The sequence below is a fragment of the Delphinapterus leucas genome, chromosome 12 (assembly GCF_059928025.1).
Source record: "Delphinapterus leucas isolate spDelLeu-1000000601 "Yukka" chromosome 12, BTC_Dleu_Yukka2, whole genome shotgun sequence".
Classification (NCBI taxonomy): domain Eukaryota; kingdom Metazoa; phylum Chordata; class Mammalia; order Artiodactyla; family Monodontidae; genus Delphinapterus; species Delphinapterus leucas.
Window position 1 is genome coordinate 82,938,383 of NC_143140.1, and position 18,917 is coordinate 82,957,299.

The 18,917-nt window shown below is 38.3% G+C and overlaps 1 protein-coding gene across 14 annotated transcripts in view; it reads right to left on the bottom strand.

The window, feature by feature from the left end:
* SYNE1 (spectrin repeat containing nuclear envelope protein 1) overlaps window positions 1-18,917 on the bottom strand; it is a 454,201-nt gene that overhangs the window by 343,642 nt on the left and 91,642 nt on the right. For all 14 annotated transcript variants that reach the window (XM_089922151.1, XM_089922158.1, XM_089922157.1 and 11 more), the window contains exons 4-5: window positions 10,976-11,071; window positions 3,103-3,186 (exon numbers count right to left, since the gene is read on the bottom strand). In XM_089922151.1, coding sequence (XP_089778277.1) covers window positions 3,103-3,186; window positions 10,976-11,071 — 180 coding nt within the window. The remainder of the gene's footprint in view (window positions 1-3,102; window positions 3,187-10,975; window positions 11,072-18,917) is intronic.

The following is an 18,917-nucleotide window of genomic DNA, read 5'->3' on the forward strand; positions in this document are numbered from 1 at the left end:
GAAAATGGACCTGGTACAAACAAGTCTTTTGTGAAAAGAAGACTCTTTGGTTCTCTTTACAAACAATGCCTTTCATGGGTTAAGTCATTAAATTTTTCTCCAAGACATTAATTAATAAGAAGAATTTTGTTCTCATATTCTAGCCAGCGAATACACATCAGAACAAAGAAGGACACTATTGTTATATAGCCAAAATGGAAGACGAAATGACTGGGAAAACTCTATAAACATCCTGTTAAATAAGGCTTTTTTTTTCAGCTTTCCATGAAAAACTCATGAAGCGAGAGAAGGAAGAAGAGAAACACTCCATTAAGAATGATGTTAAAGTGACCTGAAAACAATGTCCAGTATTCTACTAGAAGCTAAGACTGTTTTTCTACACCATCTTAATGCCTGGAGTCTCTCTTTGGTGTGAAGTTAGCGCACTTGGCTGAACTTTATACCGATTCACTGTACTAACAACCCATTAAAATGTAAGTTATTTAAGAGCCAGAATCTAGTTTTCTTTAATTTTCCAGAATTCTCGTTTTACAGAAAGTATCCAATTATGCATTTGTGGAATAAATGAAATAATTTATTGCATATAGACAGAGAAGTAAATAACCGAATCATTCTATTTTCCAGCAGTATCTGGATATCCATTTATAAAGCTGGTTTTGGTATTGCCAAACACAGACTTCCTGAATTTCTACAAATTAGAAAAGGCTAAAATCTAAAAGGATTGGTGCAACCCTTCTGGAGGGAAATATGTCAACACCTAACAAAACAAAATACACACTTATGTTTTGACCCAACAATCATACTTCTGAAAATGTACCCAGAAGATACACTTCCAATAATACAAAAATACTTATGCACAGTTATTAATTGCATCATCGTTTCTGTTTGAAAAATGCTAGAAACAACCTAAATGCTCATTCATAAGAGAGTGGTTGAATAAACTCTGGAACATCCAGACCACGGAATACTATGCAGCTGTAAAAATGAATGAGGAACATCTCTGTGAACTGATTTGAGGGATTTCCAGGATATACTGGAAAATGAAAAAGGTTAAGTGCACCTGGTGTATCGCTAGTATGCTACCTTTGTATAAGAAAGAAGATGGTGTATGAAAATAACCTGCTCATTCCTGCAAAAGAAATACAGGAAGGATAAATCAGAAATTGGAGAAGCTGGCTACCTAGAGGTAAGAAAAGGAGTAAAAGGAAGGAGAATGGTAATGGAGAAGCAAGGATGAGGAGGGAATGCCACTTCTCTAAGTGTAACTTTTGCTCCTAGAATCATAATAATGTCTCATTCTCTAAAATAAAAAATAATTAAGGTCAACTAGGATGTGTGTGGGGTTGCCCAAAATGGAATATAACTCTATTACTTAACTCTATTACAAATGAATAACATAATCACACTGAAAGGATGGGAGAACAGAAGTGACCTAGGTAAATCTGGACAACATTCTCTTGACAGGATATTGTAATGCTGAAGACCGAAAGAACTGTACACAAATACTGTTCTCCAGTTAGTCAATATGTTTCTCACAAAGGTGTGGGTTAGCAATTCTGAAACTACTTTATGTGTATACACTAGAGATGAAAAAGAAGACAATATATTGTAGATGAGAGCCAGGTTTCTCACTGCCAGAGAAAACAGAAAGAAATGATCATGCAATGGACCTTGTGGTATTGGACTGAAATCAGAAGTATCAATTTGAAGTAAAGGTTTACATGCACACATAATAGAAGAAGCTATATAGAAAGAGAGAGAGAGAGAGAGCTGGAAGGGAGAGAAATATAGATATGTGTGTATACCCAGATTAGTAAACATACATATATCTAGATCTGTATATTGAGAGGGCAATGAAACCTCAGTAGCCATGAGCACACCTAGCACCCAAATCTTGGTTTCTAAATGCCATTCACTAATGAAAGGAACAAAGCCTCCTTAGAGAAGTGGTTGATTCTAGGATTGGGGTAAGGAAAATATAAACCTGGAAAATCTGTAGTTCCAGAAAATAAGGAAATGATTGAAAAAGGATGGGGCCATGTCAAAAGAGTACAGGAGCCAGCTTGAAGGAACTCTTAATGGACAAAGCTAGAACAATCTGAGCAACAAAATAATAACAATAATAACAATAATAGTAGTCATACTGGATTATAACTATAGAATAAAATAAATATCCATGAGTCCATAATGAAATAAAGAAGGAATTGAATAAATAAATGGGGAAGAAAGGTCATCTTTTTCTTACGTAACGATTCCAATTAGTAAGTATAAAAGAAATGAGGGAAAAACAAAATCGTCATTAGGCAAACAGCACAGAAGTAATTGCTGAAGGGCAACTGATGCTAAAATCAGCGAGCAAGGAGCAGAATATTAGCATAATCTCAATTACCTCCCCTGTTATTTCTGAATTATAAATGGAAAAATAGCAGTTTTACCATAAAAAAAAACTCAGCAGATGACTTAATCAAGTGGTTGAGGTTAGCATCACCAGCAATAAGACAAGTCAGAATCCTATCGATATCCACTAAACTGATTCACTGAGAAGAATATATCACTTCCTTGGAATTCTTGCCAAAAATGTATAACCTCAATCTAATCATGGGAGAACATCACACAAACCAAACTGAGAGATATTATGAAAAATAACTGCCTAGCGGTTATCATTAAGGTCATGAAAGACACAGAAAGTCAAGGTCATAGAATGGAAAAGACAAAGGAGCCACAACAATTAAAATGCAACGCATGTTATTGGATTGGATCCTGGAACAGAAATAAGACACTGGAGAAAATAATGATGAAATTAGATTAATTTCTATGCTTTACTTAACAGTATCATACCAATTTTAATTTCCTTATTTGGTAGTTGTACCATGTACAAATAAGTCCCTCACATTAGAGGAAGCTGGCTGAAGTACAGACATGAAATCTCTGTGCCTTTTTTTTTTTCGCCACTCTTCTGTAAGTCTAAAATGATTTTACAATAATATTGCACATATATGTTGTATAGATTGCATGCAGTGCTTTTACCCAACAATCAACAATGAAAATATTAGTATGTCCACGCTTTCTTCTTGAAGTGTTTTGTTTTTGTTTCCCTCTTACCTTCCTTCCTTCCAGGAACTTGAGTGCCGTGCCAATGTTCGCCACAGCATGGATTCGCTTCATCCGGCGTCCTTGTTCACACGGCTATATAAAAGGGGGAAGGACAGGAATAAGTAAAAATGCACACATTACAAAGACAGTTATAAACTCTATTTAAGTGGATTCAATATATACTTGAAGAGTGTTCAAGAACAGCCAACATACTCAATTTCTATAAAGGTTAGCAGATACATAGAGGGGCGTTATCCCCACAGCACTTGGAAGTTGTATAATTTACTCAATAAATACATTCATTCTCAGCTTCTGAATGCACCTGCCCTTAAGGTTTCTGTGTGCTTAAGGTTGGAAATTCACAAAATTCCTATGTTGTCTACTAAGACTGTTATTCCTGCAAGTTAGGAAGTATTTTTATGAAAAGTGCTCTTGGTGTGAGTGGAGAGAGGGCAGGAAATCTCTCCTTGCCTCTCAATTTTGTCATAAACTTAAAACTTCTCTAAAAAATAAAGTCTTGGGCTTCCCTGGTGGCGCAGTGGTTGAGAGTCCGCCTGCCAGGTTCGTGCCCCGGTCCGGGAAGATCCCACATGCCGCGGAGCAGCTGGGCCCGTGAGCCATGGCCACTAAGCCTGCGCGTCCGGAGCCTGTGCTCCGCAACAGGAGAGGCCACAACCGTGAGAAGCCCGCATACCGCAAAAAAATAAAAAAATAAATTAAATAAAGTCTTAAAACAAGTATTCTTGGTCACTCACATTTTTTTTCAGTCATACTAACATGAAAGTTGCTGACAGTATTAGTGGCGTTTCTCTGTTTGAAGGACCAAAAAGCATGGCGCATATGAGCCAAGGTTAAAAAGGAGGAGTGCAAGAATGAAAATGTTCTTCGCAAAATAGTATGTTCTGGTACAAGGATACTAAGTTACTTGTGTTTGATTCAGCAAAATATAATAAATTAATAAATAATTTAATAAATAGAATAAAATAGTAAGTGCTACACTGTTCATTTTAAAACTCAAAATAATTTCAGTGAAGTAGATAACATTACATTTATGAGACCTAAGAGGATAACAGGTCCATGATTGCAGACTGGTCTCTTCTCTGTGGCACTAGAACTCTAAACAATCTCCCATTAGAGCTCAAAACTAAGTATCTTTTCACTTCCAGTTATAAGTGTGACAGGTAATTTTTTATGACATCATTTTAAACAAATATTTAAATAGAAAATATACTTTTAAAATGTTTATCCTTTTCTTGCATGGCCCACTTATTTAGTTATTCGATTAATTATCTTTTATAATGGAAAAAGCACCTAGGAACCCGCAACTAAAACAAAGCCAGGACCCAGAAAGTAAGCAGAAAAGCCACATCCCTCAATATTACCGTTCATTCCATCCCCCTGAAGTCCTACACCAGGGCAACCATCACCATAAACCCAGTCCAATGTTTTCCCTTTTACACACATTCATTTCATTTATTGCATTCTTAAAAAGAATATTTATTTCAGTTCTTAGCTCTTATATAAAGAATATCACTGTATTAATCTTTTGATACTTACTTTTCCACATAATAAGATTGCTAACATTCATCCATATTGTTTCCTGTCACTGTATTTCATTCATTTTGACAGCCATATACTGTGCCATTTATTTACTCTCCTTCTGATGTGAATCTGAATTATTTCCAGGTTATTCCTATGTGACCTGTGCTGATAGGTCATTCTTGTACATTCCACCCTTGGTACAAGTATAAAGAGTTTCTCTTGGATGTATACCTAACAGTGGAATTGCTGAGTCAGGGGCTTTTGAACTTCTAATCTAACTTTTCCAAAGTGTTTGTACTACTCACTCTTATCAGCAATACAAGAATAATCCTGTGGATACACATTTTGTCCAACACTTGATTTTGATAGTTATCTTTAAAAAATTATTTTCAGTTGAATGTATGTAACATGGTCTTTCATGGTGGTCTTCATTTGCACTGCCCTGCTCAACAATGGTGTGAACATCTCATCCTCTGTTCTTTGGCAAGTCTGTTTCTTTTTCTTTTTATTAATTTTTATTGGAGTATAGTTGCTCTACAATGCTGTGTTTGTTTCTGCTGTACAGCAAAGTGAATCAGCTCTACGTATACATATATCACCTCTTTTTTGGATTTCCTTCCCATTTAGGTCACCACAGAGCACTGAGTAGAGTTCCCTGTGCTACACAGTAGGTTCTCATTAGTTATCTGTTTTATACATAGTAGTGTATATATGTCAATCCCAATCTCCCAATTCATCCCACCACCGGCCATGCCTTGGTATCCATATGCTTGTTCTCTACATCTGTGTCTCTATTTCTGCTTTGCAAGTAAGTTCATCTGTACCATTTTTCTAGATTCCACATATAAGTGATATTATGCAATACGTGCAAAAGCTTTTAAGTTTCATTAGGCTCCATTTGTTTATTTATTTATTTTTAAACATCTTTATTGGAGTATAATTGCTTTACACTGTTATGTTAGTTGCTGCTGTATAACAAAGTGAATCAGCTATACGTATACATATATCCTCATATCCCCTCCCTCTTGCATCTCCCTCTCTCCCTCCCTCCCTGTCCCACCCCTCTAGGGGGACACAAAGCACCGAGCTGATCTCCCTGTGCTATGCAGCTGCTTCCCACTAGCTACCTATTTTACATTTGGTAGTGTACATATGTCCATGCAACTCTCTCACTTCGTCCCAGCTTACCCTTCACCCTCCCCGTGTCCTCAAGTCCATTCTCTAAGTCTGCGTCTTTATTCTTGTCCTACCCCTAGGTTCTTCAGAACCTTTCTTTTTTTTTTTTAGATTCCATATATATGTGTTAGCATACGGTGTTTTTCTCTTTCTGACTTACTTCACTCTGTATGACAGACTCTAGGTCCATCCACCTCACTACAAATAACTCAATTTTGTTTCTTTTTATGGCTGAGTAATATTCCATTGTATATATGTGCCACATCTTCTTTATCCATTCATCTGATGATGGACACTTAGGTTGCTTCCATGTCCTGGCTATTAAATAGTGCTGCAATGAACATTGTGGTACATGTCTCTTTTTGAATTATGGTTTTCTCGGGGTTTCTGCACAGCAAAGGAAACCATAAACAAGATGAAAAGACAACCTTCAGAATGGGAGAAAATATTTGCAAACGAAGCAACTGACAAAGGATTAATCTCCAAAATATACAAGCAGCTCATGCAGCTCAATATCAAAAAAACAAACAACCCAATCCAAAAATGGGCAGAAGACCTAAATAGACTTTTCTCCGAAGAAGGTATACAGATTGCCAACAAATACCTGAAAAGATGCTCAACGTTACTCATCATTAGAGAAATGCAAATCAAAACTACAGTGACATATCACCTCATACTGGTCAGAATGGCCATCATCAAAAAATCTGCAAACAGCAAATGCTGGAGAGGATGTAGAGAAAAGGGAACCCTCTTGCACTGTTGGTGGGAATGTAAATGGAGAACAGTATGGGGAGGTTCCTCCATTTGTTTATTTTTGTTTTTATTTCCATTACTCTAGGAGGTGGGTCAAAAAAGACCTTGCTGAGACTTATGTCAAAGAGTGTTGTGCCTATGTTTTCCTCTAAGAGTTATATAGTGTCCAGCCTTACGTTTAGGTCTTTAATCTATTTTGAGCTTATTTTTGTGTATGGTGTTAGTGAGTGTTCTAATTTCATTCTTTTACATGTAGCTGTCCAGTTTTCTTGGGTTGTTTGTACTCATTTTTGAAGATGTACCTCATATATTCTTGATATAATCCTTTCTTAATCCTTTTTTACCTGTATTGTGAATATTTTGACCAATTTTTAACTTTTTTGTCACTTTCTTTAAAGTTTTTTGATTAAAAACTGTTTTGAATTTTAAAATAGTCAAAGGTAACAATCTTTTATAGTTAATATTTTTTGCCTTATTTTTTTCCCTGTCCTGATGTCTCAGAGATATTCACCTATATTTTCTAAGAGTTTAAAGTATTTTTGCCATTAGGACCTTTATCCATGTATATTTGATTTCTATAGAGGCCAAGAGATAAGGATCCAACTATACCTTTTTCTTGCTCTTCCATTTATTGAACCATCTTTCCTTCCCAGATCTGACATCCACCTCTGACATAAACTAAATTTCCATTCATGCCTTGGTCTGTTTCTCAAATCTATTGCATTAGTCAATATGCCCATCCCTGTATTAACACCACCCTATCTTATGTGATAAAGCTTCACTGTAAGACCTGATATCTAGTAAAGCAAATACCTTTTCTCTGCTTTTCTTCTTTGGCTGTATCCTGGCTAAAAGAGCAAGGTATAAACATCTATTGTATAGTTCTACCCCATATTTGCATCTATTTTAACACAACTGACCTACCCTAATTAATACAGTGATCCTCCCTACCAGGCTACAAGCTCTTTGAGGGCACCAACCATACTTCATTCATCTTTGTTCTCCTTAGAGGGCAAAGGCAGTGACTTACCCATAATAGAGACTCCAGATATGTTAGCTGAACAGTCAAAAGATAATGCCAAACCCAGCTGCAGACTTGAGTTCTACTCTCAATATATGATTGATGTTTAACAAAGTTACCTGGTGAACGTGCAGGGGCCTTCAATTTCCTAAGAATGCCCATGTGTACTTTTAAGTGGATTTTTAGGCTCCTCTTTTTTTTTTTTTTTTTTTTTTTCGGTACGCAGGCCTCTCACTGTTGTGGCCTCTCCCGTTGCAGAGCACAGGCTCTGGACGCAGAGGCTCAGCAGCCATGGCTCACGGACCCAGCCGCTCCGCGGCATGTGGGATCTTCCCGGACCGGGGCACGAACCCGTGTCCCCAGCATCGGCAGGCGGACTCTCAACCACTGCGCCACCAGGGAAGCCCTTTTAGGCTCCTCTTGAACGCAGAGTGTTAAGGAGTCTTTAATAATACTATACAGAAGGTTAACAAAATAGATAAGAAATGAATTTCTCTGCAGTCCTTAAGCTCTATTCATATTGCTTCTATTATTTTTAATTTTTCTATGGAATTCTTCACATTCTTAAAAAAAATCCTAAGTATAAAATTAAATTTAGTGTTCCTATCTTTATGTGTGATTAAAGATATATAATCACCGATCCATTCAAAGAGTAAATGTTTTACAAATAATAATCAAAGGGCACAGAGATATCCAAGAATAATAATCGTAAAAACTTAAAACTCCCTAGCATCTGAAATAAAATCATAGACAAGAGAGTCACAATAGGTTATTAAAAGAAACTAAGATACTGAGAGTCCTCCCTTACCTTGAGATGCTGGTGGTAAAGGGAATACTAAGGTATTTGGCTGAATTTCCCAGATGATCATGGTCAAAGTCAGTCCTGGGCTATGTGAATCATGATGTTAAAGTATACTGCTCTTTAATAGAGTTGTACGTATGAGATTTCCCAAACATTGCTAATGTTCCTGAGGGAAATGCTTTTGTTCACATTCTCTCTTTGAAAGCTCTACAAGAATGCCTAGGATACTCAGTCCTTTAAATGATGCTTTTCATCTTAATGTGGTCCTGAACCAAAATGTCTACATGTACAAAATTTAAATAACCATTGCGATGGTTTATTTATAATTTCAGAGTAATTTCATTTTATATAATTCAGAATCCTGAAGGGCTCAGTAAAAATAAATAATAAAGGTTAAATCAGAAACTGTCCTTCTGTGTCTCAGTTTTTCTACCTCTTAAATGAGAATATTGAGATTCTTTCTGAAATTGCTTCTAGCTTCCAGATCCTATCATTGTAAACACATCTAAATGAGTAGGGCACTTAAACAGAAGTAGGATTCTTGTATCAAAATATACACTCTTTCTAGAATCACTTAACTCGGCAGGTAATGCCCATTGAGGTTTCTGTATACCGTTGGCCGAGTACAATGGCAGAATCATAATGACACTTAGAATGACACGCTTCTTAAATACCCATTTGAATTGTAATGAAGGTTCCTTCAATTCAAGTAAATAGCTTAATTCAGGAGGGTATATGAAGATAGCCAGTTACAACAGGCCACCAAGGGAGTATATATTTCAGGTCGATGACTCCCACATCCTAATGTTAATCCAGTTTATTTAGCTCATGCATATATCTGTTTATTCCAAACTGGCTTTTCATATGTGTCTTCTTTGATTTCTCCCAATGTGGAGCCTGAGATAAGAACAGGGGTACATGCAGGTGACCGATGAGGTGATCCCAGGTAGCAGGAGTGAGGATGCATGGCGAGTGAGACAGGGAAGGAGGAAAAATCAATAAATAATAATCAATAATAGTACAATGTGCTATTAAGGGTCTCCACAATGGGCAACCATGGCTCAGTTCTGCTGGGGATCCAATGGGACACTCTACCTCATGTGTGAAATAAACCTTGGAATCATCCCTCCTACAAAAGCCAGGCTGGAATTTTTATTCAGACTCCCATCCCGTTTGGGACCATTAACTCTCCCACACTTCAGGGCTGCCTTGCGCGCAACTTGCAGCTTTGACAAAAGCCCTGAGGGCAGAAACCCAGAGACGGGCTGCCAGTGCTTGAGTTGAGATGCTGATGGAGGGTGTGGATCACGTCCACTCCTGCGGCTACTGGAATCAGAGGTGATCTGAGATGGTGCTGGGGGCACCAAAAGCATCTGCTATAATATGAATTCAAGTAGATAATGACTTACACAAAATTATTATTATCAGTTTGCATCTTCCCAGAAACAACTCTGTTACAAAAGCTATGGTGAAGGCTCCCCACAAGAAATGAACTGGAAATTTATGATCAGGCAAAAACACTTTTAAAAAAATCAATTAGGGCTTCCGTGGTGGCGCAGTGGTTGAGAGTCCGCCTGCCGATGCAGGGGACACGGGTTCGTGCCCCGGTCCGGGAGGATCCCACATGCCGCGGAGCGGCTGGGCCCGTGAGCAATGGCCGCTGGGCCTGCGCGTCCGGAGCCTGTGCTCCGCGGCAGGAGAGGCCACAGCAGTGAGAAGCCCGCGTACCACAAAACAAACAAACAAACAAACAAAAATCAATTATCCAAGTAATAATGACCGTGTAGCTCTTTGTCATGATGCAACAGATTAAGAAAAAGTAAGTACCCCCAATTTTGGACCCCATGTCTAGTGTATTATACAACATTCTGAAGATTATTTCCTGAGAGCCTTTTAAAAATTATGGTAAACATCACATAAATAATCTATGTTTGCAAACTACTTACTTCTCTACTACTCTGAAATGAAAAACCATAAGCCAGAAAGAAATATATATTTTATTATTCGAGTAATGTAGAAAAATAGATTTTATAGGTCACTGTCAATTTGTTTTTCACTCTGCTGGTTCCATTGAGCTTAACAACAAATGATTCTGAACATGCTGTTCCTATTACAAATGACTGATGACAGAGAATGTCCATAAGCGGATGAAAAATGCCACGCTGATTTCAAGGCTTAATTTTCAACAACTATATAAATACACAGATATGGACCAACAATCCTTTCCAAATGGAAAGTAAGCACTTAAAGTGCATTAGATGTTAATTTCCAACAAATCTTCCTGGATGCCGTACAGATGCAGTAGTTAACCAGGACTGATTATCGATGAAGTTCTTTACTCTTACTTCTAGGATTACTACCACTATACATAATGTTTTAAATCTACTATAGGTGTGCAGGAATGAGAAAGGAAATTTATTCCTTGGTCCCAGAAGTGACCGATAGACTAGTGCCTCCTGTGTATTACCAACCGCAAAAGAGAAAAAATTTCTCTCACGTGGGTAGCACCCCTTATACTCCCAACTCCATAGCCGCCAAATTCCAAATGGGAACAGTTTGACAAGTCTGGTCACAGAAAACATCCTTACCAGTTTCTGCCCAGAGAGGACCTCCAGCAGAGCGAGCAGCTTCACACCATCTTTCATGTCTTCAAAAAGGTCATCTACCACCATTGGGGGTTTCCGCTATAAAATAAAAAAATAAATAAATGCAAAAAACACTTCTCTTACTCTCTGTCAGACATTTGTTACTCACTGTGGCAAAATTTGAAGAAAAATGTCTAAATGCCAAAATCCTTTATTTGGGATATGGTTGGCAATTACCTTTTGATGGCTGCAAAGAGAAAAACGACACTTTGGAGGTAAACCTCACATTCAAGAACCTCATGCTTGGGCTTTCACATACACACCCGTGTCTTTCTAGAAAGGGAGTTTTGACAAGAGTGGGATGGTGTGGGATAAGGGAAGGAAAAGAGGATACTATAAACGTAAAAGATAAGAGAGAGGTTAAAGCAGGACGTAAACAGGGAACAGGTGGTACCCCAGATAAACTGGACCAACCTCCATACCTTCACCCTGAGTGAGCACATTACTGGGCTGAAGAAGGTGCCAAATTTCCTTGAACATTCTCTCCAGGGTAACCTCGTTAACTCAGTGACCTGCTGTGGGACCATTGTTAGAACAGCCAGAGGGACAGGTTGAACCTCCTGTGGGTTAGCTGGCCACATCCGTTCTTTTGCACAAGCTGGCAAATCCAGCAAACCTCTCTCATAGCATGGCACTGAACCCAAAGGATCAAAAGCACAAGAGTACAGACTGATCAAGGCAAATCTATCACCACTACTGGAGAAATAGTCAAAGCCCATTTTCAACTCATGGAGGGTCTTTTGTTTTTCTATGAAGATTATGAAAATACTTAGTATACTAGAGTTCATGAAATCTTGAAATTAGGTATCTCTTGCCTCAGAAGAAAGTAAAAAAGCGATGATGTCAAAGTTGATGGTCAATAGTAATTAGGTGCCCTCAGATTTCTCACAGAATATGAATTTTAAAAAATTTATAGGGCTTCCCTGGTGGCGCACTGGTTGAGAGTCCGCCTGCCGATGCAGGGGACACGGGTTCGTGCCCCGGTCCCGGAAGATCCCACATGCCGCGGAGCGGCTAGGCCTGTGAGACATGGCCGCTGAGCCTGCGTGTCCAGAGCCTGTGCTCCGCAACGGGAGAGGCCACAACAGTGAGAGGCCCATGTACCGCAAAAAAAAAAAAAATTTATAACCTGGATCAAGCTCTGTAGTTTTCTAATTCTCACTGAACATGCTAAAGGCCTAATGCTGTCTACTTGACTTTCAATTGTCTTTCTTTCTATCAAGAAAGAAAAAGGAAGGAAGGGAGGGAGGGAGGGAGGAAGGAACGAAAGAAAGAAAGAAAGAGAGAGAGAGAGAGAGAGAAAGAAAGAAAGAAAGAAAGAAAGAAGGAAGGAAGGAAGGAAGGAAGAAAGAAAGAAAGAAAGAGAAGGAAAGAAGGAATGAAAGAAAGAAGGAAGGAAGGAAGGAAGGAAAGAAAGAATGAAAGAAAGAAAGAAGGAAAGAAAGAAAGAAAGAAAGAAAGAAGGAAGGAAAGAAAGAAAGAAAGAAAGAAAAAGAAAGAAAGAAAGAAAGAAAGAAAGAAAGAAAGAAGAAAAAAAGAAAGAAAGAAAAGAAAGAAAGAAAGAAAGAAAGAAAGTTCTTTGTAGAGATATTTAATCACCAAATGTTTTACTGAAATGTGACTTTCTCTACCCACTGATATGGCACATTTATATTTCTCTTATGACTGCATGAATTACTGTCTCTGAATGGTACAATTCTAATTGTGAATGCATTTTTTTTCTCTTTATAAAATGAACAGCTGAATACATTTTGTTCTCATGCTGCAAAATACATGTTCAAAAATAAGTTTTCATTTTCAAGCTTTCTCTTTTAAATTCCACTATTCACACTTACTATTTATACAGCAAAAACTTAATAGTGACTTTATATTCTAAGCATATAAATAAAATTATTCAGAATAAAATGAGGCTTTACAATGCAAAATATTTGATGTGATAAGAATAAAAATTATTGTATTAGCTGTATATAATCATTAAAAATATGATCTATTTCTCTTTCAAAATGTCCATTTGTATCCTAATAATACAAATACAGTGGAATAATGAGGGGAAAAGTTAATAAATATATGATGTATTCTGTGAACAAATACAAATGAAATTTTTCATGTATTGTGTTAACCTGAAAATATATTTTAAAAATTAAACAAAGCAGGGAATTTTCATGAAATAATAAAGAGACCAAGAAATTGGACACCAAAAAAAAAAAAAAAAAACACGATAAATTGCATCCATCCATCCATTCTGACTTTAAACGTACACAGGTCTCTACCACTTTGCAGAACATTCTCTCTCGACCCCGTTCTGCCCCTCATGTGTGATCTCTTGCATTCCTACTTGTGGTCCACGTGCTCTCTGCCCCTCTAGCCACTCCTAGAAGTGGCCTCTAGGTCAGCTCTGACCGCTGAACAAGTCAGTAGCCCATCAGTCCCTCTGCACTGGACATTGTTGCTACCAACTTCTCCTTGAGCTGTTCCTCCCCAAACTTCTTTGATCAGCCTTCCTGGTTCACAGGTTTCTTCTTCTCTCTCTCTCCTTTCTTCCTCCTAACTGTATCCATTCACCAAACTCAATCCTGACTCCTCCGTTCTTTACAAAATTTTGTCTGGATAGATGTGACCCTTTTTTTTTTTTGCGGTACACGGGCCTCCCACTGTTGTGGCCTCTCCCGTTGCGGAGCACAGGCTCCGGACGCGCAGGCTCAGCGGCTATGGCTCACGGGTCCAGCCGCTCCGCGGCATGTGGGATCTTCCCGGACCGGGGCACGAACCCGTGTCCCCTGCATCAGCAGGTGGACTCCCAACCACTGCGCCACCAGGGAAGCCCAATTTTTTGAAACAATGTTTTAATAGAAAACCTTTCATCTAAAATGCCTCTCCTGTCATATATATACATATTCACAACATCAATCTGATTACTTGGCAGGATTCAGGTCATGGTGCTGGAGGGCAAAAGGAAGAGTTAGAAATGAGGGTAATTCACTGGAGCCTGAGTTAATGGAAAATAAAGATAATGTGGTTTATTCCGACGGCTTGAGAATTTGCAGTTTCAAGCACTAGACAGAAATCTATTGGGCACTTTTTAAGACCTCAGCTATCTATTTTTTATTAAGATAAAATTATGATAAGCTCTTTCTTTTGCACAGTATTTGGAAGAATTCAATTCTTGGCCCTGTGAATCACATTTAGATATTCTACAGCTACGCATGCTGAATCTGAGATGCTCAAAGAGTGGAATGTCCTGACTGAGTGAGGGGAGAGGAAGATGGAGAAAAGGAGAGAGAAAGAGGTACTTGGCTTCTGTGGCTACTCCCTTCTAGAAACCCTTCTCAAACTAGGTTTAAGCCCTAAATTCTGGCTGTCAGAGTATTGCCTGGTCTAAAGTCTCTAGAAACTCAGGGAAAATGCACATGCCTGGCAATGACCTTGGTAGTTAACTTAAGAGTGGAACAGATCTCATAGAGTTTTGTTTCCTGTTTTTTTTCTCCTCCCCCTTTATTTTTACAGTCCTTTTAACACCACATAATGAGATTCATTCCCTTTTTCTTAGGACTGAAATGGGATCAAATGTTTCTCCTTGAACTTTATGAAATCTAAGAAAGCACAGATATTTTTGGCATAATTTTTACTGACCATTTCCTGTATTTGGGAAAAATAATCCATTCTTTAACATTGTGTGTGTGTGAATAACTTGTGTCACTTTACTAGTTCATAAGTACCAATACATGTTTAATGCTTATCCACCATCTACTTTCATATTTTCATTCATATAAGGATGACCATGTTTGCTATACAACATGCTGATTTTATGTCCCTACAAACAACTGCAACACTCAGGAGAAAAGGATTATGAGGATAATTTTGATGGAAAAAGGCATAACTATTTGGCATGAAATGAAAATTTAAGGAATTCTCACATTTTAAAACTATATAGAAATGATAATAGCCATTCTGACAGGTGTGAGGTGATATCTCATTGTGGTTTTGATTTGCATTTCCCCAATGATCAGCAATGTTGGGCATTTTTTCATGTGCCTGTTGGCCACCTGTATGTCTTTCCTGGGAAAATATCTATTCAGATCCTCTGCTCATTCTTCAATAGCATTTTGTTTGTTTTTTTGATATTGAGTTGCATGAGTTCTTTGTATAATTTGGACATTAACCCACTATCAGATTTGCAAATATCTTCTCCCATTCAGTAGGCAGCCTTTTCATTTTGTTGTTAGTTTCCTTCGGTGTACAAAAGCTTTTTAGTTTGATGTAGTCCTAGTTGTTTACTTTTGCTTTTGTTTCCCTTGCTTGAGGAGACATATCCAAAAAAAAAAAAAAATTACTAAGATTGATGTCAAAGAGCGTATTGCCTATGTTTTCTTCCAGAAGTTTTATGGTTTCAAGTCTTACATTTAAGTCTTTAATCCATTTTGGATTTATTTCTGTGTATGATATGAGAAAGAAGTCCAGTTTGATTTTTTTTGCATGTAGCTGTCCAGTTTTCTCAACACCATTTACTGAAGTGGCTGTCTTTTCCACATTATATATCCTCACCTCCTTTATCATAGATTAACTGCCCATATACATGTGGGTTCATTTATGGGCTCTATATTCTCTTCTATTAATCTATATGTCTGTTTTTGTGCCAGTACCATACTGTTTTGATTACTGTAGTTTCACAGTATAGTTTGAAATCAGGGAGTATGATGCCTTCAGGTTTGTTGTTCTTTCTCAGGACTGTTTGGGCTATTTGGGGTCTTTTGTGTTTCCATACAGATTTTAGAATTGTTATATTTTGTGCCCAGCAATAGATGAATGGATAAAGAAGATATGGTATACAATGGAATATTACTCAGCCATAAAAAGAGTGAAATCTTGCCATTTAGGACAACATGATGGGTGGACCTAGAGGGTATTATGATGAGTGAAATAAGTCAGACAGAGAAAGACAGATACAGTATGATTTCACTTATAAGTGGAATCTAAAAAAACAAAACAAATGAACAAACGTAACAAAACAGAAACAGACTCCAAGATAGAGAGAAAAAACAGGTAGTTGCCAGAGGCAAGGGGGTTGTTGGCAGGAGAAAAATAGGTGAGGGTGATTAAGAGCTACAAACTTCCAGTTACAAAATAAATGAGTCATAGGTATGAAATGTACAGTGTGAGGAATATAGTCAGTAACTGTGTAATGTCTTCTTATGGTGACAGTAACTAGACTTATTGTTGTGATCATTTTGAAATGTATAGAAATATGGAATCACTATGTTGTATATCAGGAACTAACAATGCTGTAGGTCAATGATACTTCAAAAACAAAAGAACAAACTCATAGAAAAAGAGATCAGATTTTCTGGTTTTCTCAAGAGGACTTAGCCCTGGAGAAGCCTGGGAGCAGCAGCAGTTGTTGCTCCTCGTGAGGATTCAGGCAGCCCACAGCTGTGGCGGGTCTCCAGAATCTGAGGTCAAGGACAACTAAAGGCAGGGCTGTGGATGGGCCAGCAGGTCCATCGGGCAGGAGACAAGGTTGTGGCAGTTCAGCAGGAGGCAGGGTCCTACACTGGTCCAGCTGTCTAGGAAGAGCTGTTGGCCTGGAAGAGGGAGGGAACCTGTGCAGCAGAGGTGGCGGGGGGGTGAATTGGACGAAGCTGGTTGAAAAGTACAAACTTCCAGTTATAAGATAAACAAGTACTAGGGATTTAATGTACAACACGATAAATACCAGTAACACTGCTGTTTGTTATATACGAAAGTTCAGAGAGTAAATCCGAAGAGTTCTCACAAGGAAAAAATTTTTTTTCTATTTGTCTAATGTTGTAGCTATAGGAGATGAGGGATGTTCACTAAACTTACTGTGTTCACTAAACTTATCATGATGTGTGTAAGTCAAATCATCATGCTGTACACCTTAAACTTACACAGTGCTATATGTCAATCGTCTCTATAAAACTGGAAGAAAATAAATAAGTGAAAAAACTACATAGAAATGAAAATGTTGGTGCATAAAGTAAATATGACGAAGTAGTCACTATTATAGACTACATATATGAACTCCAATATGTACTAGATGTTTGTGGCTTAGATATTTACACATTATATATAATTTAGTAGGTGTTTTAATAGAAATGAAAGGAAGAAGCAAAGAAGGAGAATGGAAAGGGTAGGAAAGAATGAATGAGACGTTGTTGAACATCTCAATGCTAAGGGATTGTACATGTCACCTCACTCAATATTCATAACCACCACATATGGGGGTATCACCCCCTCTTTAAAAGCAAGGAATCTGAATCTCAGAGAGGTCAAACCATTGGCCTAGATCACACCCCTACTAAGTGACTAGGTTTGAGCCCAGGTTTATTATACTTTGAGCCACCTTGTTAGAAAGCTTAGTATAAAATTATAGGTATTAGCATTTTTTTCTGAATACACAAACCTATAAATGTGATTTTTATTTAACATCAATATGAAAAGTATTAACTAATCAGCTAAGGTGCCTGCCACTCTACTAGGAACAAAATATTTATTAACAAAAAGCCACTTTTATATGAATGGATATAAGAAAGACTAAAAATAATAGTAGGATATAAGAAAGACTAAAACTAATAGAAGCACATGTATATAAATATACATTGGAATAGACACGAATCATCCCAGCTCACACCATGTCCCCCTGTGGTCATGTCTGTGCTACACCCTCATCTTTTGTTAACTGAGTGACCCGAGCTGGGCCCATCACATTCTCTACTTGGATCTAGAAGATGGCTGGAACCAAGTTGTCACATGGCAATGACCTAAGGACAAGTGACATCAGGTCCTGCTGCTGAGACCCCAAGAGCCACTCTCCCTGCCTGGGTTAGTCAGTGTGTCAGGGGTCCCCAAGACATTCCTTAGCTTGATGGCTCTCAAGATGGACTCAGGGGACCTAGAAAAGCTGCTATACTCATGGTTACAGCTTACTACAGTGAAAGGACACATTAAAATCAGCAAAGGGAAAAGGCACACAGAACAAAGTCCAGGAGGAACCAAATGAGAGTTTCCAGTGCGGAGTAACTGGTTCCCCTCCAGTGGATGTGCACAGGGACATGCTGACTTTCCCCAGCAACGGTGTAAAGTGTTGCCAACGAGGAGAGCACACCTGAACCTTGATGCCAGGTTTTTATCTGGAGTCTGTCATGTAGGCAATGTGGCACCTGCCTAACTGACCTCAGCTACTCAGTCTTGTCTTCCCCTGTCCCTATCCCCAGCAAAAACAGGTGTTCACCGTACAACTCATTAAGATCAATTGATTTTATCAAGTAGTATAGCATGGCCCCAGGCCTCAGGCATACAAAACACCTCTATCAGGTAGAATATTCCAAGTGCCCAGAGGTTATCTCCCAGAAGCCAGTCAAGGACCATTCTTAAAGGCAAGTCTTTATTTGGAATGTGCAGGGTTTGAGCAACCCAGGTCTGCTGAGTTAACCCTTTCCTGCCTGGTCAGCATTTCCCTCCATACCCTGAGGTGCTCTGTACCTTTTTACTAGATCTCACTTCTTAGTTAAATCATTTAATATCAATTTCATTCACTTGCAACAAAATAAAGCACAACTGACAAGTGTGCCTCTTTTGTTATTACTTCGTAAACACTCTCCTGAACTTAACAATGTACATTTCAGTGCCCTCCCACTCCATGATGAGATTCACATAAGCCATCAAAAATAAATGCAGTTATTTTTTAACATCTTTATTGGAGTATAATCGCTTTACAATGGTGTGTTAGTTTCTGCTTTATAATGAAGTGAGTCAGCTATACATATATCCCCATATCTCCTCCCTCTTGCTTCTCCCTCCCACCCTCCCTATCCCACCCCTCTAGGTGGACACAAAACACCGAGCTGATCTCCCTGTGCTATGCACC